This window comes from Antedon bifida, chromosome 9 (genome assembly GCF_963402885.1).
Source record: "Antedon bifida chromosome 9, ecAntBifi1.1, whole genome shotgun sequence".
NCBI lineage: Eukaryota > Metazoa > Echinodermata > Crinoidea > Comatulida > Antedonidae > Antedon > Antedon bifida.
This window is the reverse complement of record NC_136234.1, coordinates 1,067,153-1,091,229: the sequence shown is the minus strand read 5'-3', so window position 1 is coordinate 1,091,229 and position 24,077 is coordinate 1,067,153. Positions and strand designations below refer to the sequence as shown.

General features: G+C 34.9%; 3 protein-coding genes across 5 annotated transcripts; 1 reads left to right on the top strand and 2 right to left on the bottom strand.

The window, feature by feature from the left end:
* The first annotated feature begins 235 nt into the window (after positions 1-235).
* Positions 236-18,353, top strand: LOC144852107 (cap-specific mRNA (nucleoside-2'-O-)-methyltransferase 1-like). 3 transcript variants are annotated; one of them, XR_013614263.1, is made up of 21 exons: positions 5,919-6,144; positions 6,474-6,703; positions 7,198-7,356; positions 7,891-7,983; positions 8,494-8,565; positions 8,792-8,959; positions 9,224-9,416; positions 9,757-9,875; positions 10,448-10,544; positions 11,038-11,170; positions 11,507-11,686; positions 11,965-12,079; positions 12,219-12,302; positions 12,681-12,806; positions 13,210-13,335; positions 13,715-13,806; positions 13,896-14,012; positions 14,261-14,370; positions 14,858-14,966; positions 15,686-15,916; positions 16,850-18,353. XR_013614263.1 is itself a non-coding variant. In XM_078709816.1 (20 exons), exons 2-20 carry the CDS (start codon positions 6,578-6,580, stop codon positions 15,819-15,821), a joined length of 2,355 nt encoding a protein of 784 aa, XP_078565942.1. In that variant the 5' UTR covers positions 236-276; positions 6,474-6,577; the 3' UTR covers positions 15,822-18,353. The 3 variants fall into 3 exon arrangements, 2 of the variants coding, with proteins under 2 accessions (XP_078565942.1, XP_078565941.1); XM_078709816.1 differs by lacking the exon at positions 5,919-6,144 and adding an exon at positions 236-276 and having other exon boundaries at positions 15,686-18,353; XM_078709815.1 differs by having other exon boundaries at positions 15,686-18,353.
* LOC144852314 (UPF0696 protein C11orf68 homolog) lies at positions 2,762-5,574 on the bottom strand. Its single transcript, XM_078710094.1, has 2 exons — positions 5,394-5,574; positions 2,762-3,458 (listed from the first exon to the last, which is right to left on the bottom strand). Exons 1-2 carry the CDS (start codon positions 5,516-5,518, stop codon positions 2,762-2,764), a joined length of 822 nt encoding a protein of 273 aa, XP_078566220.1. The 5' UTR covers positions 5,519-5,574.
* A 51-nt stretch (positions 18,354-18,404) lies between the features above and the next one.
* On the bottom strand, positions 18,405-19,915 carry LOC144852110 (putative adhesion G protein-coupled receptor E4P). The gene is made up of 4 exons (XM_078709827.1): positions 19,787-19,915; positions 19,263-19,329; positions 19,033-19,133; positions 18,405-18,473 (listed from the first exon to the last, which is right to left on the bottom strand). Exons 1-4 carry the CDS (start codon positions 19,894-19,896, stop codon positions 18,470-18,472), a joined length of 282 nt encoding a protein of 93 aa, XP_078565953.1. The 5' UTR covers positions 19,897-19,915; the 3' UTR covers positions 18,405-18,469.
* Between the last annotated feature and the right edge of the window lie 4,162 nt (positions 19,916-24,077).

Here is a 24,077-nt window from a genome sequence, read left to right as displayed (position 1 = left end):
GTTTTTGAGAATATATAATAGACAAGAAAAAACACTCCTAAACACTGCCTAATTAAACCACTTAAACTTAAGCTCATGCTGTGAGAATATCAACTCCCCTGCACCCCATGACTTTGTCTAAAACTACTCTGAGAAAGCTAGATCCTGCTTGCTAGCTACATATTTTGCCATAGGGACTTGTCAATAGCGCCGTCATCGACATAATCTGGACATTCCTACATTCCATCCAGTCCTTCTATTCTCATGATGATAGTTGTTAATGACTGTAACCTAACCGTAAGTATATACTGTTTAGTCCACATTGCTTGTATTTAAGTTTTTTTTCATCAAAATATACATTTCTACAATACTACCGGTTAATAACAGCATGCATTTTTGCTCTCTAACGGCCAGATTTTGTCGGCGAAGAACGTGAAAAAGTGAATCTGAGACCGACTAACTACCACGTGCATTTCATGTATTTTAAGTTTCGCGGTAAACACGTCAAACAGGCGTTGTTATGCCTTAGTATTTCTCAACATAGTGTGTCAGATCTCTTTCGTCGTCGAATCTGTAACCACATGGTGTAGACCTATGATGTATGTTTGTGTCGATTCGGCTTCAATTGTTGTTATATCGCCTTAACATTTCACCCACCAAACGACGTTGCTTACCCAGACGATTAGACTTCGAGGCTTTTCGATGTTTGTCTGAGTTTACAAGCTCAAGTAGTTTACGTAGGAACCGCCATATGTGCCAATATATTTATCTTTTTAATAATAATATTTAGAGTCAAAACTCCGTTTGTAGAGTTGCTTGAGTAGTGCACACGCATTTATGGATTTATGAAAGCCGAAATATTGACACTTTGTGATATCTAATAATAGAACCTTGCTCTCATCAAAACATTGTGGATAAATAAAGTCCCAAAGACATTTTTTTTTCAATTATAATTCTTTTCCAATTTATTAGGTAAACACCATCACTTGAGATACGAATTCAATTTATATTAATTACGTTTCTATTAATAAATGTAGGGCCTACTGTTTTAAAAAAAGATAAGTTTTTAATGCAGTGTCCTGCTTCCCTGGAACCCCCTCCCACAAACATCTCAAATTGTTGAAACTAGCCTGTGTATGTCAGCTTACGAATACACGGATTTGCTTTCATATCACTATAGAAACCAACTTTTGTATTAATGTCAGGTTTATACTTAATATTCAGTCCTTTGATACCTATGATACTAAGCATCTTCTTCCCCACGTCATCTAACTCTGTTGTGTTGCGATAATCTGGTGTGTACACTGCGATGTAAAAGCTGTCTTCATCACGTGGTCTATCCATTTTGACCACTTTAGTCATGATTGCCCCGTCACTTAGGTCTTCTAAAAAACATGCTTTCGCTATCTTACACTCCAGATATTGTCAACTTTTTTAACGTCTATGAAAAGCATCCATTTACCTGACGTTATTTCGTTGTCTATTGAATTGATTTTTTCTTGAGATATACCCGTAAAGCCATCTTTTTGCCATCCTTTCTCCGCAGTTTTAAATTCTTTAAATGATGCCGCAAGTTTAGCTGCATCATAAGGTTTGTTTTGATTTGTACGGCCATATGCAGTTCCAAGTATCCAGATATTTCCATCACTTATAGTAAATTGAATATAACATGATTACTGTATAAATGTAAAGTAAAGTGTAGTATTGAGTAGTACTAAGTACTAATAAACTGGAATAACATTCTTTAAATGTAATACACTGTGGACGGGACTAGGTGACATGAGTTAGTTCTGCCGCCGGGGAACGATCTATATGCAATGGAATAGTTGAAACAATATCTGTGCGTATCTGTTTCGTGTCGATGGGCGTATCCATAATTAGGCGGGTGTGCAGGGGAGATTGATGGGAGGCCATTTCCTCCTCATTTTTGAAGAGATGATTTTTATTTGCTTCACATTGACACCCCTACACCCTTAGGCACATAAGACTACGGAAACGGATAAGTAGGCCTACCCTTGCCCACGCCATGTTTGGCATGTCTAGAAATGTGTATTAGTGTAACTTACCTCGACTTCAATTGTGATGGCTTGATATGAGACAGAAAATTATCGATTGTCTGCTTTCCTGGATCAAATACACGATCATTCGGACCTGGGCCACATACATAGTGTTTTCTCGTATGCCCAGCCGAAGATGCCATTTTCTGGTTTACTGTAACTATCCTCTCGAAAGAGTCGAAAGTCTAAACAGGCCTATATAGTGTTTAATTTAGTTTAATCGCTAATCTGCAGATAACGACAACAATGTTTAACACATCTCATTCACAGTTATGAAACGGTAATACATGAAAAGCGCTTCCGAAATAACTTTATCACTAGAACTTTATTGAATACATATGCTTTCTAGATGAAAAAGGTCTTATAACCTATTATTAAATTACTCTTATAGTAATAGTTATGCTGAGGACACAACAAATAAACAACTTTAACCAGTGAGATTCTGTTGTTATACATCAACAGGCCTAAATGCTTTGTCGTTTGGACTTCGTACTTGAAGTTGGTGTACATTTCATTTATTGAATTTTTAAAAACATTTTATATTAATGCAAACAATGAAACTTTATCTCAACTGTGTTAAGCAACAATCACCTGTGTACTCAGTCACTTTCTGGGTAGGCAACAACATTAACAAACGAAGAATGTTCGTAGTCCTTTTGAAGTCGTGTTTTTATCAATCTAATCTATTATAACTATTATAATAATCACGCATGGTTATCATAGCTTTAATATCCACCATTCCTTTCATCTCTCCCTTGGTATCCTCCACTTCCGTTAGACCCACCCCTCCCACGGTACCCACCCCTCCCTCGGTACCCACCCCTCCCACCCCTTCCGCGATACCCACCCTTTCCGTGATAGCCTGTTGGACTATGTTCATCCGTCGTCTCATAAATACTCGGCTTTACCTTATGTTCATTATTTCGATAAACACCAGTTTTTGTATTGATATCAGGCTTGTACTTCAGCCTGCCTTTAATACCAATATTTCTCATTTTCTTCTCCACGTCAAATACCTGGTCTTTGTTGCGATAGTCTGGTGTGTACACCGCGATGTAAGAGCTCTTCATCTCTTCATTATCTCCGACGGGAGCCACTTTAGCCATAGTTGCACCTTTACCTAGCTTCCCAGATACGGTTGCCTTTGCTACCTTTCCCCAAATGTTGTCAACGTAGTCTCGTTTTGGAAAAATCATCCATTTTCCTGACGTCAATTCTTCGTCAAGTGAATTAATTTCGTTTTGTGATACGCCTCCTTTGTCATCCTCGTCAGATGCCGCGGCATCTTCATCTGATGATGTCGTTGATTGGTTGTGGGTAAGCTTTTTGAATGATGACGTCAGGTCATCAACATCACAAGTTTGAACCCAATGTGTTTTACGATAGTCCGGTCCAAGCACTCGTATCCAATTAATTCCATCACTAATGAAAAGAACACAAATAAAACATTATTTTTAAAAAAAGCACACTGTATCGTTTTCGATGGTGTGACGAGAAATGATAAACGATGGTGATGAGAACAATCTCTTTATTTTAATATAAATACTGTATTTGTACAAAGTATTGTACTGTGAGTAAAAACAGAACTGGAATTAGGCTTCAAGGAAGAAGTAAAATAAAAGCACAGTCTATAAATGTCATCATTAATTCAATCCAGTTATTCCAGCGGTTTATACGCATTTGGCCCACTTTTTTACAACCGTGCTTTATAGTATGATAGAACAAAGAATACCTTAAAATAAATGGTAAAATAAAAACATGAGCAGACGTGAACGATTTTGCGAGTTATATTTAGTGTGATGATGAAATGGAAAACAATGAGAAGTAACCAAACTTGCACCAAACCAATTCAAGTGCGCGTTACTAATTCAATGGTAGAGTTATTCAGTAACCAGAGTTGGCCGTACGTGTGTTTATTTGCATCCCCTCGTTTTTTCACGGGAAAGTATCTCCTTATGGATTGCATATAACACTCATCAGTACGATATAGTATGTTGCATGTCACTATCACATTAGTGCGGATGATAACAGCGTGACGAATTGACGTACAGAAGATGATGAAACAAATAACGTGAAGCATGAATGAGAATGAATGCGACTGATTTCAAGTCTTACCGTTGCTTGGTAAAAGGTTGAAAGTTTCTATGTTGAGGGATTTGTCTTGTCTTTGACACCAGACTTGCCTTTGGAATCTGACTTATCATATGTGACATAGATACTAGGTCTCATCTTGTAATTGTTGTGGCGGTAAACTCCGGTTTTTGTATTGATATCAGGCTTGTACTTCATCGTGCCTTTAATGCCGATATCCCGCATTTTCTTCTCTACGTCAAATACCTGGGCTTTGTTGCGATAGTCTGGTGTGTACACCGCGATGTAAGAGCTCTTTTCATTATCTCCGACGGGAGCCACTTTAGCCATAGTTGCACCTTTACCTAGCTTCCCAGATACGGTTGCCTTTGCTATCTTTCCCCAAATGTTGTCAACGTAGTCTCGATTTGGAAAAATCATCCATTTTCCTGACGTCAATTCCTTGTCTAGTGAATTAATTTCGTCTTGAGTTATAGCGATTTCGTCATCTTCTTCACTGGTTTCTTCTTGGCTTAGCGTAGCTTGCGATTGTTGTGCAGTGGTCAGTTTTTGAAGCGATGCCGCAAGATGACCGACGTCATAGTTGGTTTGAGCATCCTCCTGATACCCAGGTCCAAGTACTCGAATCCACGTTATGCCATCACTTTTATTGTTAAACAAAAATATTAATTATTACTGTGAGTTTGTGTTCAGGAAACACTTTTTTCGATTGCTGTTCGAACGTCGAACTTCTAGTTTGAAACCCTCAAATTAGAGATCAACAGAGTAGTGGTAACATGATGACGGGTTTCCCCCTTTGTGGAAACGATCAACCCCCACACCCCTCTGTACACATTTTGGTTTGGTTACTTTTGTCCACTGAATAAGGGTTGGTCATTGTGTCCATAAATTCCCCCCTTGTTTGATTAAAATTATTTCCCCATAGGCCTCGTTAATACGAAACTTGTTCGGCCCAGCGCTTATGAGCTTATTTGGCTGCTCATCATCATACTCGACTGTTTATGGGGCTATTTATAACATGTTTCAATGTAGGCCTATGAATAATTGATACGGCCTGAATATTGTCTTGGAGGAAAGTGGAGTCTATTTCTATATCTAAATCTATAAATTATCAATTTACAGTCCTACCAACTTTCCCTAGATTAGGCCTACAATCGGATGGAGGCCTACAAACAATCGGATGGAGGCCTAGGCATATCCTGACTGTATCCCGAGATGAGATATAGTAATAATATCTCTATTATGCTCTATCAAATCATAGCCTACCTAATACAGAGCTGAGAAGGCTTGTTTATGAACAGAAAATCATCAATTGTTTCCTCGTTGCATTCCGGATCAAAAATCCGTTCATCTGAACCAAATGTTTGGTGAGTCCTCCCTGCCGTTGCCATCTCTATCCTGTAATTGGCAATGACAGTTTTATTTTTAGTAATTCTGTTACAGTTATATATATGATTGTATCCAATGTTACATTGGCTGACGTCACAAGCTGTAATTTCCAACATCCTGGGATTTCGTTAAAATTGACTGTCGGGGAAAATCCCAGATTTCAGGCTCTGGGCGTTCAGTGCCCGTATGTTGTGTGATTGTGCACTAAAAAAATTAATAATTTATTGATAGATAAAGATTACATTTGTAATGATATGTAAAATATTTTAGAGAATCATCCAAAAGGTTTACTGTCTGAAACTGGATGACCCCCCTTTAGGCTTTTCATTTTTTTAAAAATAAAAATGATGCCCTCATTCTGTCGATAGAGGGAGCTATCGAACGTAAGTATGTTTTGTAATGAAAAGATACAAGATTCAAATGGTATTTTATACTGACAAATGCATTTTAAATTGAGTAAGAATGTCAAGCAGAAAACGCCCATCTTCATCCCAAGATGATAGTTGCGAAGAACGGGAAAGTAGCAATTACAGTCCGATTAAAAAGAAAAGATTTTCCTCCGATTACGATGAGGGTCAACGATCATCGGGTTCAACGGGGTCTTCTGCAGGGTATGCTGCTGCAGGAGGTAGGCCCAGGCTAGCTAGGCTAGCCTAGGCCTAGGGCCTAGGTTTTAAGTTGAGATACTGTTATCACAGATATAGGAATAATTATAAATTACCGGTTCTTTTTTACTGAACCTCATGTTTGGTACTGTTTTGGTCACATGGCACAAGATAAATGTTTATTTTATACGAAAAGCAGACGTACATACAGATTGTATGTTGTTAATAAATGTAGCCTTATCATTTTGCAATAAAAATCATATATATTAGTTACTTAATTAAAGTATTACTGTACAATTATGTTAAAATAATTCAATTCAAATTAAGTTTGTTGCATAACTTTTATTATTAGGCTTTTTTCAAGGAACTACACAAGAAGAAGTATTTGGCAGTCATTTAAGTTCTGAAGATTCTGGAGAGGAATCCGGTATAATTAGCAAAAGTAACTATTCTGAGATGGGAGGAAACATGTCTTTCTTTGCACCGACTAAGCCTAGTGAAGAAAGTGGTTCAGTTCAGTCACATCCAGGAGCATCAAAGGACAAACCAGCCATGTACAGTGACTTTGCACAGAAAATGATGGTTAGTTGGAAGCCCTTCCATGCCTGGCCCACCACGACATGATGATGGTCCTGTTTCTGCTGCGAACAAATAACGGTTAATAACCATGTGTAAATTACACACAATTTCTTTGGAGCAAAACAGGACGACAAATTTTTAATAACCGGTTAAATGGCAGCCTGAGTCAATTACACTGCAATAACATTTGAATTGACCGCCAGGACCAATTGCATTTTTGGTATTTGGCGCTATGCAGAATGCCGGCCTTATTTTTATACTAGGCCTGGGATACACAGCGGCAAGGAACTTTGATGAATGCTGATTTAATCAGTGTTGGGATGTTATAACCTCAAATTAACATGAAAATTAATCTTTTGATATGCCTCCCTGAACTCTCTTTTTATTTATGAGGAATTAAAAACATGAAATCAGTAATTTAAGCATTGAAAATTGTGTACATTGAGAAACATGCACCAATAATTGAACTTTATTAATCAGTATATGTTTATTTTTAGGCAAAAATGGGTCATAAAGAAGGCTCAGGTCTTGGAAAGCACGGAGAAGGACGTGTTGATATAGTGGAAGCATCAACACAACGAGGGCGACGTGGTCTTGGTTTACAGAAGAAAGGTTTCGAAGCATCAACCGAACTTACCTGGGATTATGAAGATGATGTATGTAAAATTAAAAATACCAATAATTTTGTAAAAAAAAAAAATTATTACGCAGTATGTTGGACGTTGGATTACTGATCGTGAGTTTCAATCCAACTCTCGCTGCATTGCTTGTATTCTTAGGCAAGATACTTTACTTAAGTTTGCCTCTCTCCACCCAGGTGTATAAATAGGTTCCTGGTTAGAAGATCAAGACACAACTTTGTACTGATTACTAGCTGCATGGGAGTATGTGACCATATGTGTTTGATTTGTTTGAAAAAAATGGCCAACTAATAATGTGAAGCGCTTAGAAGCATTGTGCAATAAGTGCTATATAAAAACAAATATTAATGGGTACCATGTATCAATTTTATCCTAGACTTATCTCCTGTACTTCACAGAATGTGCTCAGTCAGATATCTGTCTTCATCATTTGACTTACCTCCTGTACTTCACAGAATGTGCTCAGTCAGATATCTGTCTTCATCATTTGCGCTTCCCATTTTATTTTAATCGTATGCCATGTTTTACTTTTTCAATGTGCTATTTCAGATCTCATCTCATGAGGTAGTTGATTGGCTACCATCCTATTCTGGACCTGTACCAAGACTTGAAGAAATGCTGCGTTGGATAGAAGAAGGCAATGTAAAGTGTATAAATTATCATTTTATCATTTCTTTGTTTTGAAGGAATTACAGATTATCCAGAAATGTTTTTACTGGTGATAATACCACATAATTTGTGCTATAGTGTAAAATCAAAGACATGCTTCCAAAACAGAGATACAGCTTTAATCATACTTAAGCTATGTCTACACTATCAATTTACACAATCATTTTTAAAAAGTTTTGTTGAACAAGCCAATTAATGTCACATAATAGTTATTCACTTTGACCAACAATGTAATCGAAAAAAAAATTTTGTTGAATTAAACCATTTATTTTGCCTTTTTTATAAGAGTAAACACAATTGTGATTAACATTATTAAAATCTTTTTTAATTAATCTTCATTTTTTATGTTTTTTGGGACAACAATACATCTTTAAAGATATTTATTCTTTTGATGCGTTTAACATGCTTATTGATGCTCCCATAATAAAAAATGATAATAACTATATCTTTGTTTATAACATAACAATTTACATTTGTTTACAGAGAAAATACATAATTGACGATGAAACAAATTTTTGTAGCGAGGACATTTTAAAGGGAGTTCTGAAGGCAAAGGTAAAGTAAGATAAATATCATAGTAAAGTTAAGGATTGATGATTTCTTGCAAAACATAAATTAACCAGTTTATATATTTTGCATACCTTATGAATTGGCATTTTTTTTCTCTTTCATTTTCATCTTTATTCTATTTTATTAATCTTTTATTTTATGTCCATTACCAATAGTAAATTAATCACTGTCCTATCAGATAGGTGGTAATCCCCCTGTTATTTATTTACAGACGATATTTGATACGTTGGAACCAGAAGAGATGAGGCAAGCTCGTACTCGCTCAAATCCTTACGAGACAATCCGAGGTGGGATCTTTCTAAATCGTGCGGCTATGAAGATGGCTAATATGGACACCGTTTTTGATATGATGTTTACAAATCCAAAGAAAGCAACTGGAGTAAGTGTCCATCTAAAGCACTGTCTACACTATCAAACTAGTTAGACAAAACAAGTGTGATGTGCACAAATATGGTAGTGATATGACATCATCATGTCCATATATGGGCACATCACATTTTTTTATCACATATAGTTTGATAATGTAGACAGAGCTTAATCTGTATACTCAAATTTTGTTTTTACCTTATACAGTGGTTTTAATTAACTGCTGACTTAAATACCCAGTGTCCAAAACAAATTGTTTTTAAATTTTGTTTTATAGGAGCCGTTGACAAACACCAATCAATTGTTCTTTTTTGCTGATGTGTGCGCTGGTCCTGGGGGATTTTCAGAATATGTGTTGTGGCGCAAAAAGAACTATGCGAAGGGATTTGGTCTCACGTTAAAGGGAGGAAATGACTTTAAGTTGGAGGATTTCTTTGCGGCCTCTGCAGAGTACTTTGAGCCTCATTATGGTAAGAAAAATGGAGAATTTATAAAAGCAGAGCCAAAGAAGAGAGGGTGCTATAACACTTTAAAAATACTTCAGGCTATAGAGGGGGCTATTATAATTCTTAGGCATTGGCGTCTATAGAAAACAATCAACAGCGTTTCTGGATATGGCAAAAGCAGAAAATGCATTGGGTGAAAATATTCACCTAAGCAAGCTTGGTTATATATGTAAAATGGATAGACTCTCTGAAAATTCAGAAATCCTTAAGCTTTCCAATTTTAATCTTTACATGTGTTCTAAATAACAGCCATACTCATTTCTGGGAGTTGCTTGTACATAAAATGCACTATTTTGACCAATAGGAGTAGGAGGCATCAATGGGGATGGTGATATTATGAATGCTGATAACTTAACAGAGTTTAGACGTTTTGTTTTGGATAACACGGATGGCCTGGGTGTTCATCTTTTTATGGCTGATGGGGTAGGTATATTAATATACACATTTATTCACAATTCACAATTACATGTACAATATTTATTCATATACCAAAAGAAGCGAGTGCTTGTCAGTTTGGTAACCATTATTTAACATTTAAATGTACGGTACATACAACATTCAACAAAACAATGTACAAAAAAAGTAAAAACATTGGTCGTCCACTACTAGGAAAAATCACCCTCTACTTTAATAGTGACGCACATAAGCGCGACCACCACAGCTGAGGTATAAAAGGACAAGAAACAGGATGAACCCTGTTTGTCCCCCGGAAGCACTATACCAATCATGAGTGACTCAGTAGGCATATAATGGGCCTAATGTGTTTGTGTGTTTTCTCCTCTTTTTCAGTATGTACTCAATATCATTTCTTTAGTTTTCTTTTTTTAACACAGTAAAGGGATTTTAATCTACTGTATTGGTTTTTTAATCTACTGTATTGGTTTTTTATAGAGCGTTTTCCAAATATTTGGTCCGTGAATGAATATGGATCTATGACTTATTGCAAGTCTGTAGAATATTATTTTAATAAAACTTTAATAAATAATTAATTTTAGGGATTTTCCGTTGAAGGCCAAGAGAATATTCAAGAAGTATTAACAAAGCAACTGTTACTGTGTCAGTTCCTATGCGGTCTCTCAGTTCTCCGAGAAGGTAGGTTTTCACTATCTATTCATTTATCTATATAAATTATTGATCGTTTGTCAATTAATTATATACTTGCCATTTGAATTGATTTCATATCACATGCGTTATTAATTGAAGGTACTATTTTATGTTCAGATTTTATGTAGAAATTTGTTATTGTTGTGATCTAACCCCACTCATTGAGTGCGTCATTTGCAACTGCTCTGCTCCCACAGCCATATTTGTGCATGGCTAAACACTGTCCACTCTATAAAATTAGTTTGTGACACAAAAAGTGTGATGTGCCCAAATATGGTAGTGATATGATGTCATGTGTACATATATGGGCATTTTTTTGTCATACAGTTTTATAGTGTAGACAGACCTTTAGCTATTTGATTCACATTTGATTCGACCAAATTGTTGTATTCTACAAGCCATACCATTATGTCATTTATTGTTGTTGATGTGATCCTTTCGATAGTTGTTAATACTATGCATTTATATTTCACTCCTTTAGGAGGGAACTTTGTATGCAAGACCTTTGACCTTTTTACACCATTCAGCATTGGTCTCATTTTTCTGCTGTATATGTCCTTTGATAGCGTTTCACTGTTTAAGCCTATTACAAGCCGCCCAGCAAATTCAGAAAGGTACGTACATACATTCTTTCCAAATATGAATGCTCATAAACAGTTATTGTCAATTGTATCACCACTGCTTACTTGTACGTCAACATAGAAATTTGGTACATATCACATTTAGCTGATTCTCTCTACTGTATCTATAATTTCTCCAGTATCATAGTCAAATTCTGTAATACAGTGTAACATGTGTTACATATATTACATAATTTTGCTAATTACAGTGCGTAGAATCTTGTGATCATCACATGTGTTCAAAAGGCTTCTATTTATGCGTTATCGTGAACATGTAAACCCATTTCTTGTTACGTGTTCTGTCTACGTTCTACATCTATTGTGTTTCAGATATGTTGTATGCAAGGGGCGGCGGAAAGATAGTGATCCAATCCACGACTACATGTTTGAGATAAACAACAGATTGAATGAACTTACAAACACAAAGACGGACATCTTAGAAATAGTACCACTGAAATATTTAATGGATGATGAAGAATTTTTCAAGTATGTTACAAATCAGAATGAAAGGTAAGTTGTTTTAGTATCTAAAATATTTATGTTCTTTGGTGTTTAGGAAAGTAGGAATATCAATTGTTTTGCATGTAGAATAAAATACGTGATAGATGTATACATTTAATGTTTAAGCTCTATTACTAGGCCCTGGGTTGGTAACTAAAGTTGACATACATGTTGCCCCAAATCATTACCCACATTTACCACACTTACAAAAGGCTACAGGATACCCATTTTTTTACTATAATAAACCCATGTTTTATATTTGTTCTGTCTTTGTTTTATACCATTAGACAGGCTCGTACTCAGGCCCAAGCACTTGCCAAAATCCAAGCATTTGTCAGGAATACTAGCCTTACAGAGGCAAAGCAGGCAGATACAAGAGTTGACTGTCTTAAGCTCTGGGGAGTAAGTCAACTTAAAAAAAAAATGTTTTGCTGTATATCATATTAAATTATTTTATAATATATAATTTCATTGGTTGGTTTTGTTAATTGGTTTGGTGTATAGTTTGGCTTATTTGTTGTTTTGCAAATCGTTGTTTTAGGTCCCGGACAGGACCAGATCAGCTCCAAAAATTCCTGATCCTAACACAAAATTTGAAAACTTGTGCAAAGTTAATACAAATTATGTAAGTAGGTTGATTATTTCATTTCTAAATATGCCAACCTAATGTTGCTAAGAGATCATGTCAAAATTATTTTACTACAGTTACTGCAGGAACTACCTTTTGTTTACTGAAGTAACGTAAGATTTTAGTTTCAATGTAGAAGTTTATGAGGAGTTTTTTGCAGTAAACTGTGGGTATATGATTACTAAAAAAAAGCTTGCTAAAAAATAAACAAAACGTAGTTACTGCAGTAACTGCAGTAGAATAACTTTGCCATGGTCCCTAAAGGTTCTCGTTTAAGTATGTAAATTGCATTATTCGTGCAATATTACTTGTACCTAAAGACAAACAAAAGATTACACATGACATTTACAGATATAACTGGTGTCATCTTTCTAGGAACAAACAGATTTGCATGAGGCAGTCACATTGCTTGATCCCTCAAATCTTCCATCGATTCATAGCGTGTACGACTATCGTTGCATGGTGTCTGGCGGCAGTAGAGTCTACATAATGGGAGTTGGAGTAAGTACTGTAAAAAATACACAAATACGCTTAAGATCTATGCCCATTCGTTTCATATTTAAATAGGAACTCTTGCAACCATGATTGTGTATGTACATACCTATGTACTGTGTGTGTTTGTAACAGTGTGTGTACTGATTGTTTTTTAATTAATCTATTACTTGTTCTTTTTCCTCAGTAATTATCTTCTATTTTGAAAATCGGTGGTTTAATCTTGGTTCCCACTTGGACGCAATGCAATTTGATCAATCACAGTACGATGAGTCATCCAAACTGTCGTTTGTGATTGGTCAACTCACTTGCGTTGCGCCTACAACATGCGTCCATGTAAAAACCAAACTTAATGTGTCTTATGAGATTAAATAAATGCATAAATTATATATTTGTTCATATCTTGTTGCAGAGGTCGCATGTCTTTCAATGTGATGGGAGATTCAACAACAAATGGACAAAGTTTGAAAAGATCAATCTTCAACTACCAGGAGATACTCTTTTTGAAGCAGAAATAGTACAAGAGCTCCGAGGAGAGGTGCTGTAAATTAAAACATTTTTTAGACTAGAAAATCGTATTAAACAACCTGTTTTGTTACATATTTTAAAGAAAATTATTGAAACATTTCACTTGTCTCTTTACCATGATTAATTATTACATATTTGAATTATGTATAATTCATTCATCAGTGGAAACATCATTTCAATCAATAAATGTCACTTTCATATGATACAATGTACTTAGAAAATCGTGTACACGTATGAGTATGGGACTGCCGACTCGTAGTTATAGTAGTCTTATTTACTTTAGCAGTAAATTCATTTCTGTATATTTTACATTATGGTTTGTTGGTCTAATAAATAAATAAAATGCGTAACAGTATGGTTATGTACATTGTTATTATTCTTTACTCTAGGGTTCCGGTCAGAGACGGATGACAGCAATACATATCGTAGACTGTATGTGGTTAGCTGGAGAGGATGTAAGAAAAAAGCACTTTACTGAAAGGTGAGTAAAGTGTATATGAAACAACCAGGGTGATGGATATAGTTTTATCTTAAATCTCTATTAATAAGTGTTGCATATTTTTGTTTCAGAATTGTAAAAGCAGGCTTGTTTGTGCGTAGCATATCCAAATCTAGTAGAAAAGATCTTACTCCAGTTAGAGTGAAGGAAGTATTTAGACTAGAACAAGCAGAAACGATATTTCAAAGGTATATATTATATTCATTATCACAACTCATTTTAGGCTAACCGCATTTAATTTATTAGTAGCTGAATAGCAGGGAAGAGTGATCATTATCAATTATAGGATTGGTTTGTTGAATTTCAATAAATTGATGGTTTCTCCCACTTAATATTACGAGGTTCTTTAATTTTATGTAGAAAATTATATGTTTTATATTATAAACCTATTTACGCTACACCAAATTTGATTTGTTGAACAATACATTTATTTTAGATTGGAGATGAAAATTGTTAAAGGTTCACGGATTCCAAGACTGTGTTTTAGATCTGATGAGAACATTCATTTTTTACCTTTGGGACTACATTTTATAAAAATTACAAATGGTAAGATTTGGAGTTTGAAACCAACGCTCACCACATTGCTTGTGTGTGTCCTTAGGCAAAACACTTCACTTTTTGCTTTTCTCCACCCAATCCAAAGAACACGATTCTGAGCTTGCCTTACCAAGATATGAATTTGTAACAGTCAATTCATACTATGTGGTTACCGGTTACATTTGCGGAAGCCAATTGGCCAGGCGAAAATCAAACAAAGATGAAACCTCGACCTAATGGATCTGCCTGTTGTTAGATTGCTTGCTCCACCCAGGTGTACAAATGGGTACCTGGTATGGTCAGTCGAACATAACTGGACTGATTACTACTTAATATTAATTGTTATTCTTTATTTATATCTGGGTATAACAGTGCCCAACATGGCACAAAATAGTACAGTACAAACATGAAGTAACAATGTAAAAACGGATTAAATATATAATATTTTCACTAACTTTAAGTAAGTAACCGAATCATTTAATAACTTTTTTTGCAGAGCCTTGGAGTATGAATTTTAGTCGTTCTCAGCAAAGAAAATACTTCTTCAATTCAACTAACAGAGAGTCATTGTTTGAATGCCCACTAGACTCGGTAGCATCATTCAGGTAATCTTTAAATTCTTTGTTAACTTAATTATGTATAACACAATTTATAAATAATGTTGAAGGGGGAAAACACAGTTATAGAGAGTCTGTAGCCAGGAGAGGAGATGAGAGGTTCAGGGGTTTGAACAAAACCTATTTTTATTCCTTTTCCCCTTTTCAAACTTGAGATCAACAGTAAAAGTATGGTAAATATGCTTATGTATGACTGAATCTCATTACAATTTTTACCCCTTTTATGAAAAATTAACCCCTGTAAAAATCCTGGCTTGCAATGGTTTTTTGAATATGCCTGCGTTGCAAACAATTGTACACATTTTAACCAAAGTTCCAAAAACACATTCAGGTGCGCTATAATGACTCATATTATTTATTTATTCTGTCTTTATACTGAATGACACTTTCAGTGCTAAAGCACAGATTTCCAAAGAGGATCAGTAAATATATTACTACCCATGCTTTAAGGCAATAGCTTTTGTGCTGTTGCGATACCTTCTCATCACTTCAACAACAACACAAAATGTTGAACTCGAAGGTTATACCTAGTTAATGTTAAAAAAAGCATTCATCGTTTGCGGTGTAATAAAAAATTAGCTTTAAATCCAAAAATCTGGATCGAAAGATCTATGTAGAGATCCAAAAATCTGAGCTTATTGACTTATTAGAAGCAGGCGGACACATTCGACTTTCCTTCAATTCATTTACAAGCTTTGTCCTTACAGGGACTGTTCCAAAACAAGACTGTTATGGAAATGGGAAGATGGCGTGGTTTTACATAGTGCGCAACAGCACAGAGATAACAATAAATTATCAAAAGATGACATATTGCAATTTGTGCATCACAAAACACAAAGATGAAACAAAATACAATAATTCCCTTATATTTACAAAGTTTTTTTTGTGAAAACCTCGTCTACACTATAATATCAATCAAGATATACCAAGTTTGCAAACTTTGCCGCTGTTTGGAGAAGAGTGTAGTGCAGTCTCTACACTCTATTACAAACTTTACCGAACCTTTTTTTGCATACTTTGCCGCTGTTTGGAGAAGTGTGTAGTGCAGCCTCTACACTCTATTACAAACTTTACCGAACCTTTTTTTGCATACTTTGCCGCTGTTTGGAGAAGTGTGTAGTGCAGCCTCTACACTCTATTACAAACTTTACCGAACTTTTGTTTGCAAACTTTGCCGCTGTTTGGAGAAGTGTGTAGTGCAGTCTCTACACTCTATTACAAACTTTACCGAACATTTGTTTGAAACTTTTTCGCTGTTTGGAGAAGTGTGTAGTGCAGCCTCTACACTCTATTACAAACTTTACCGAACTTTTGTTTGCATACTTTGCCGCTGTTTGATGAGGTGTGTAGTACAGCCTCTACACTCTATAGCAAACTTTACCGAACTTTTGTTTGCAAACTTTGCCGCTGTTTGGAGAAGTGTGTAGTGCAGCCTCTACACTCTATTACAAACTTTACCGAACTTTTGTTTGCAAACTTTGCCGCTGTTTGGAGAAATGTGTAGTGCAGACTCTACACTCTATAGCAAACTTTACCGAACTTTTGTTTGCAAACTTTGCCGCTGTTTGGAGAAGTGTGTAGTGCAGCCTCTACACTCTATTACAAACTTTACCGAACTTATGTTTGCAAACTTTTCCGCTGTTTGGAGAAGTGTGTAGTGCAGCCTCTACACTCTATAGCAAACTCGGGAGAAAACTTTACCGAACTTTTGTTTGCAAACTTTGCCGCTGTTTGGAGAAGAGTGTAGTGCAGTCTCTACACTCTATTACAAACTTTACCGAACTTTTTTTGCAAACTTTGCCGCTGTTTGGAGAAGTGTGTAGTGCAGCCTCTACACTCTATAGCAAACTTTACCGAACTTTTGTTTGCACACTTTGCCGCTGTTTGGAGAAGTGTGTAGTGCAGCCTCTACACTCTATAGCAAACTTTACCGAACTTTTTTTTGCAAACTTTGCCGCTGTTTGGAGAAGTGTGTAGTGCAGCCTCTACACTATATTACAAACTTTACCGAACTTTTGTTTGCATACATTGCCGCTGTTTGGAGAAATGTGTAGTGCAGCCTCTACACTTTATTACAAACTTTACCGAACTTTTGTTTGCATACATTGCCGCTGTTTGGAGAAATGTGTAGTGCAGCCTCTACACTATATTACAAACTTTACCGAACTTTTGTTTGCACACTTTGCCGCTGTTTGGAGAAGTGTGTAGTGCAGCCTCTACACTCTATAGCAAACTTTACCGAACTTTTTTTTGCAAACTTTGCCGCTGTTTGGAGAAGTGTGTAGTGCAGCCTCTACACTCTATAGCAAACTTTACCGAACTTTTGTTTGCAAACTTTGCCGCTGTTTGGAGAAGTGTGTAGTGCAGCCTCTACACTCTATAGCAAACTTTACCGCACTTTGTTTGCAAACTTTGGCAGTGTTTTGGGAAGTGGTTGATGTCTAGACTCATTTCTTGAGGATGTAATTTGTCTATCTGGAGGATCACATGACTGCAAACCACCCAAAGGAAGTTATTTGATTGGCTGACTCCACAAACCTTAGCAAACTAGTTTGTCAAGAAGTTGCACAGCCTAACTTCTGCGGTAATTTTCTACAGTCAGTGCCGAAGTTTAGTAAATGGTAGCAAAGTTTACCAAATTTGTAAAGTCGGAGTTTGCTATTATAGATTTGTCAACTGGTGTATGCTTACAAGTAAACTTTACCAACCGTGTATACTACTTCGTCTAAACTTTGCTATTGTAGTTTTTACTTGTTTTCTGCAGTTTGCCAAAGTTTGTCAACTGGTCTACACTAGCAAACTTTGGAAAACCTTTCTTACTCGAGTTTAGAACTAAAGTTTGCTAGACGTTTGTCCTTATCTGTATTATCAAAAGACCGAATAACCACTGAATACACTTGTAATTGGTACTTCTGTATATATTCAGTGAATGATCTTATAAAACATTTTTTAAATACTGTACATTACACTACACAGTTTAATTTTGTTATTTTTAAATGATATAGTAGTATTTAGTAGTATAACGTGAATTTTCCGTATTCAGGACATTTTTACCTTCATGCTGGGCTAAATTTAATTCTTACAATATGTACTTATGTTCACTTGACATAAGTTATCTCTGAGTTTATCTCTCTATAAATTGATAAATAACTGCTCATCTTTGAATGAATCTTCATTCATTTACTATGACGGGATTATTTTTTGGTCTGGACATAGAGAAATATAGTACTTATCTTTAGATAAGCCAGTCTCGTGTCTTATTAAAAATGTATGTGATTATGACGTCAGCAGGAAAATGGATTAGTTCAAGAAGGTAGTAAACCCAAATTCGTTAATTTTAACGGTGAGTTGATAAATATATTTCTTTACAAATTACTCGTTCTCCACTTCTTTCATTTCGATGGACGTTGAACGTGTGTTAATTGTATTAGAACTGGTGTTATCAAAGACAGGTCCTATTCTGTTTCTCAGTTTCTTCTTAACTGCACGTCTTACCTGCAATGTAATTATTATTATTATTATTATTATTATAATGATAAACTTACAACACATACAAAAGTGTTTTCGTATTTAATTTTGAAGTACTGTATACCATTACTATTTAGGTCTGTAAATATTATCCCTGCATAGGCATGCGTACGAAAAAATGTGTGCGCGTCAATATCAATATTTTTACGCGAACGTTTTCGTAACGGTTTAAAGTTAATTACCTCCTTGCTAAAGAAACACTGCGTCAACCAAATGAAGAATCCCTGCGTGCTATTCAAAATAACGAATATGTATTGCATTGTCTCAGAATCATCAAAAATGATAATTATACCAAACATCCACGGAATTCCAACGACTGGAGTAAGAATCAGCAAACCTCCTACCATGGTTCTGTTAATTAAAATAGGTGTACATTAAGACTGATATTTCCAAGATGTCGGCAACTAGTTTTCATGAGCCCTACCCCCAAGTACAATGGGTTATTGCTCTGCCGTGTGTTTTGGAAGAGAAGCCTCTGTTTTGATGGTTTTACTAGTTTATTATTTATTATTGCTTTAGAATTTACCTCAGCCGTTTAAGAGTGTCAATGTCATCTCTACTCTGATTTGGTAGTTTAGCCTTCTTGTAAATTAAAACCCCAACAACAGTCATCTGAACAAGAACGATCTATAAAATAAAATGCACTGTCGTGTTAGTCGTCATCTCTATGATGAATGTCATGGCGCACGTGATTTTTTTCCACAAATGATATCAACATGACACAGGGTGTTATATTGAATATACATGTTACTTTACCATGATAGTAATACAGACACAAGAAATGAAAGTCCATATTGCACCCGAGTCAGTGTCCAACCAACACCTGTAATTTATATTTTAAAAAAATACTGAAAGTTTATTTGTAAATTACTACATTAAATTAAAAAACAGTCAAAGCCAATACACGGTTTATCAATCGTTATTTAAATCCGATTTTCCACTAGGCGAATTTGTTTGCGTGATCGAAAGCGTGAGCTTATACGCATGTGTAGAGATGGATTTGGAAGGAGACATGAATACGCATGCGTATAAGCTCACGCTTTCGATTCGCGCGAACAAATTCGCCTAGTGGAAAATCGGCTTTAATCAACTCCGTAATCTAAGCAATCTAATTCTACCAACTGAACATAATGTAGGCATTGAGTATACAGTAGTTTTCCCTTTATATTCTAAACAAATATGGTAACACTACAAATTGGACGCGCACGTGAAAACGCTGATACGGCACGCGCACGTTCACTCGCTGATAACTAGTGTATAAAATAAAAGTATTGCTTTACCTATCGGATGCGTAATTTTCTCTTGTTGCGCACGCAGTTATGAGAACAACAATACCGGGTGCAATCCAACCGATGTAACGACAGTAAACAAATCGTTTTTCATGATCCATAAATGAGTGTTTAATCTTAATGTATATATCTGTTGACATAATCAACATCCAAAAGAACGCTACCATCAAGCTGTAGTGAAGACATCCAGCAAGGAAAGCACACGCAACTTGATTACGAATCTACTAGGAAAAAAGTTCACTTGTATGTTGAGTTAAGCTTGGTTCCCACTAGAGACGCAACGCAAGGACATTGACCAATGACAATAGACAGTTTGAATAATCTATCGCTTGTGATTGGTCGAATCACTTACATTACGCGTACGTTTTTGCGCAAGCATTATGTATAGGCCATCTATAGGAATAATAATCTAGTTTAAAGTGAATGATTATGGAATATCCTCCCTACCTCACAAATATTGTGATTAGTTTTAGCATATTATAGTTTACTATAATATCTCTATAGTTTCAGCAAGAACCATGTATTCTTCCAGGATCATGGATTAACCTTCATTGAATACAGTCATTGAAAGGCCTATTGTTGTATATGATAATTAGTATTGTGTGGGTGGTAGTGGGTGTACATGATTAATCAACTAATTGGAAACAAATGATGAAAGATGAAGAAAGTGGTAACATTTTCCACGCGTAGAAAGTTTCTATACACTTTTTAAAAACGACTTAAACACACAAAAAAGAGAGAACTTACATTTAGATTTAATAAGGAAAAGAAGAAATGCACCAAAAGTAAAGCGATTACCAGATGACGTAACAATCTATACCTGTCAGAATGTCTTAGTTCTCTAATAGAAAAATAATGTTTATCATTTAACAAAATAATACTAAAAATAACTAATTTAAAATAAAATAATAACCCCATTAACCGCATATCAATTGGTCTGCTAATTGTTTATTCGACAAAACACAGGAAATTGCAAAAATAAATGGAAACAAAATCGTTTACACTCAGAATTAAGATTCCATCAAAACAAAGGAATACCATTTCGAAATTTCGAAAAAGCAATATACAAAATAATCATTACTGCAATGAGTTTTTCTTAAAGAAGTTGATTTATGAGGATTGAGGTAGTGAATTCAGAATTAATATTGACACGATAAACAGACACAGAATTCAAAATTAATTTTATTTCAAAATCGACCAATAGTGGACATTATTCCGAATTAACTTATAACATTTTCAACGTGTGATTCTTATACGCTCATAACGTAGACTTGCCACAAGTCTCTGTAATTATTGTCTTTTTTATGTTACAGTAGTCCACCAGTTTCGAGTTTTGTCTGAATTTTTTTATGTTTTTGAGCTCAAGTATAAAACGCCATATGTGCCAAAATATTATTTAAAAAAAATATTACGTTAGATCCTAGACTAACGAAGCACGACGCCAATGAACTTACCTTATGCTGATTATCGTGATAAGCGTTATGATGAGAAAAACAAAAGAAATTCCAATTGTGATGTTTGTCAACATAGACATTACATTCTCCCCATTCTCTAAATTGTTCTAAATAATAAAGAAAATATTTATATACCAACATTTTAATAATGTTCTTTAGTATTCTAACCCTGGAATAAAGGCGTAAGAGGAACATGTAGGTTAATTAGATGGAAATAAGGAATAAATATGGCTTATATTTTCGCAATGTCTATGACCAAAATACTACATAATCTACAAAATTCATCGCAGTAACAATTTTAATTAGTTTTGAAAAGACAAATAAAGTAAAAAAAAGTAAAATAATTAGTATTTTTATTTTTGATTGGTTTCATTGTCGTAGCAAACTAAACAAAGGCAGTTTCGCAAAGCTAGCTCACATAGTTCGGTTTCATGAGAACCACAAATGACGTCAGGTGACTGCATTTACACGTAACGCCACTGATGACGTAGTCGTACTGGTACAACGTTAGACATCCCTCTGTTGACCATGTCCTAAAAATAGTAATAATGCTGTACTATAACAACAAAAAATAGTCGTACAATTCGATATTTTGGAAAACGGTTATTTTATTGTAATTTTCAGTAATATTTCACCTTTAAATTTGAACATGGGAAATGTAGGCCTACTAACAATTACCAATGTCATCACGCGAGTACAATTTTTTCTTTCTCGTTTTTCTCTTTTGTGGGTAAATTGCCAACATTTAGATCTCGTTTTCAGTTTATATGTAATGCAAATGTATGAATGATCTCTTGTAGCAGAAACTTAATATTTATAAATGCAAATATTTATATATTTAAAAAAAGATAATACACAAACATAATAATGATCAAAATGATTATGTTTTGGAATGAAATAAAGGTGAGTGAACCTCACAAAAGAGAGAGAAAAAAACATTTAAATCTCGTTATTATTTACACATTTATTCATATGATATTTTGACATTCTTGATACAGTATTTATTTATGTATGCTGTAATACGCTCCAATGCACACAGAACATTCCATTTGGCTAATTCTTCATTTACATAACTTGTAGGCCTACAGTATTTATTTTCTCTTAATGTAGTGATTTCTAAACAAAGAAAGAACAAATATTTCCCGCAGGCAAAACTAAGACATCGGACCACAAAGTTATGGAACAAACAAATGTGACTTACGACTTTTTCCCATGTTCATGTGTAAAATGACAAACTGGTAAATGTAGCACACCCGTTTCGCTTTCTGAAGCTGAATTCTAAAAAAAAATAAAAATTTTCTTTTGTACCGAGACTTTACTCAAACCTCCATTTTATTTAGAAAAGAGTTTTTATTTTATCGATTGATTTCGATAAAAATGTTTGAAATCCGGAAGGAATAATAATAATTTTACACGCAAATAAAATAACTTAATAATTTCGATGATAATAACAATAATTTAATGACATATATTATTATCATATTTTAAAATTTAGTTGGCATCCGGTCAGCGTAAGATTAAATCAGGGATGAATAAGTTATCTATTATTTAAGGGTCTTGCATCTGAATAGCCTATTCACTACAAGCTGTGCTTTCATTTAGGCTCCTCCACTTTATTTAAGTTATAAAGTGAAAGAAGGTGTGACCTCCAAAACTCTGCTTCAATTGATTTAATCATTCTTCTGTTAATATTTTAAATAACAGTTTGAAAGTATACTTTACTTAAATGTTTAAGTAAATGTTGGGTGTTCTATAAAACAATTTATTACCGTAATATTATTGAACACTATCTCGCATTCTGTACTGATAGACTTGTTATTTTTGTCGTAAACGGCAACTTCAATAATGTCAGACGCGCTTGGGAGAAATTCTCCTTCTCTGAAAATAGAATTGTTTTTATTTGTCGAACAATTGGGAATTTTGAGGATGTAGAGCAAAAAGAGCAAAAAGTACAGTATAATGTAATTGAATCATTTGTAATTATCGGAGCAAGTGAGTGGCCGAGCGGTCAAGTGGCCGAGCGGTCAAGAAAGTAGAACCGTAATACCATAACTCTGGGAGAACAGTCTTAGACTGAAGAGGGTACCCAGTATAAAGAATAAATAAATGAATAACAAATAATTTAACTTACACGGTTTTATGCTCAGTTATTTGTTCTACTTCTATCAATCTTGCAACAAGTCTGTATGGTCCGTCTGCAAAATAAACCATATCGTTATTTGGAAAACCTGACATTTTGTAGGCTCTTTATGTTCATGAAATGTCTGGTCACTAGGCACTGGGGTACCCAACATATTACATTCTGGCGTTAGTAATAATGGTGTTTTCATGAACACCATATTACCATTATTTTTAATTTACGTATATGATGTACTTGTCTTTTTTTAAACTGACCTTTGACACTGCCTTCAGTCGTAGTAGAAACTGTGATGATTTTTGTCTCAGAAACAACAATAATAGAAGACAAATTCGGTGATTCAGCTTCAAAATGTGTTGAAATATAATCTGTAAAATTATACAGTACAAACAAATTTAATCAATTATCGTTTATTCATAGTTTAACCGCACCGAATTGATGAATTGAAATTTTTAGGCTTTGTATATAGCCTGCCTATTGGATTAAACCAAGTATGATATCTTTGTTATGGAGGTTGCCTGTAGTGTCTTCGAGGTTGGTGTCAGAGTAGCTATATGGTTAACTTGCAGTTAATGTAGTTAGTACTTATAGTATAGATGTATGTTTGGAATATCAATTTAAAAAAAAAACCTTGATTAAATTCTTGCTTTAGGCCTACTTACTGTCAGTTGAGGGAAGAGTCTGTAGTGAT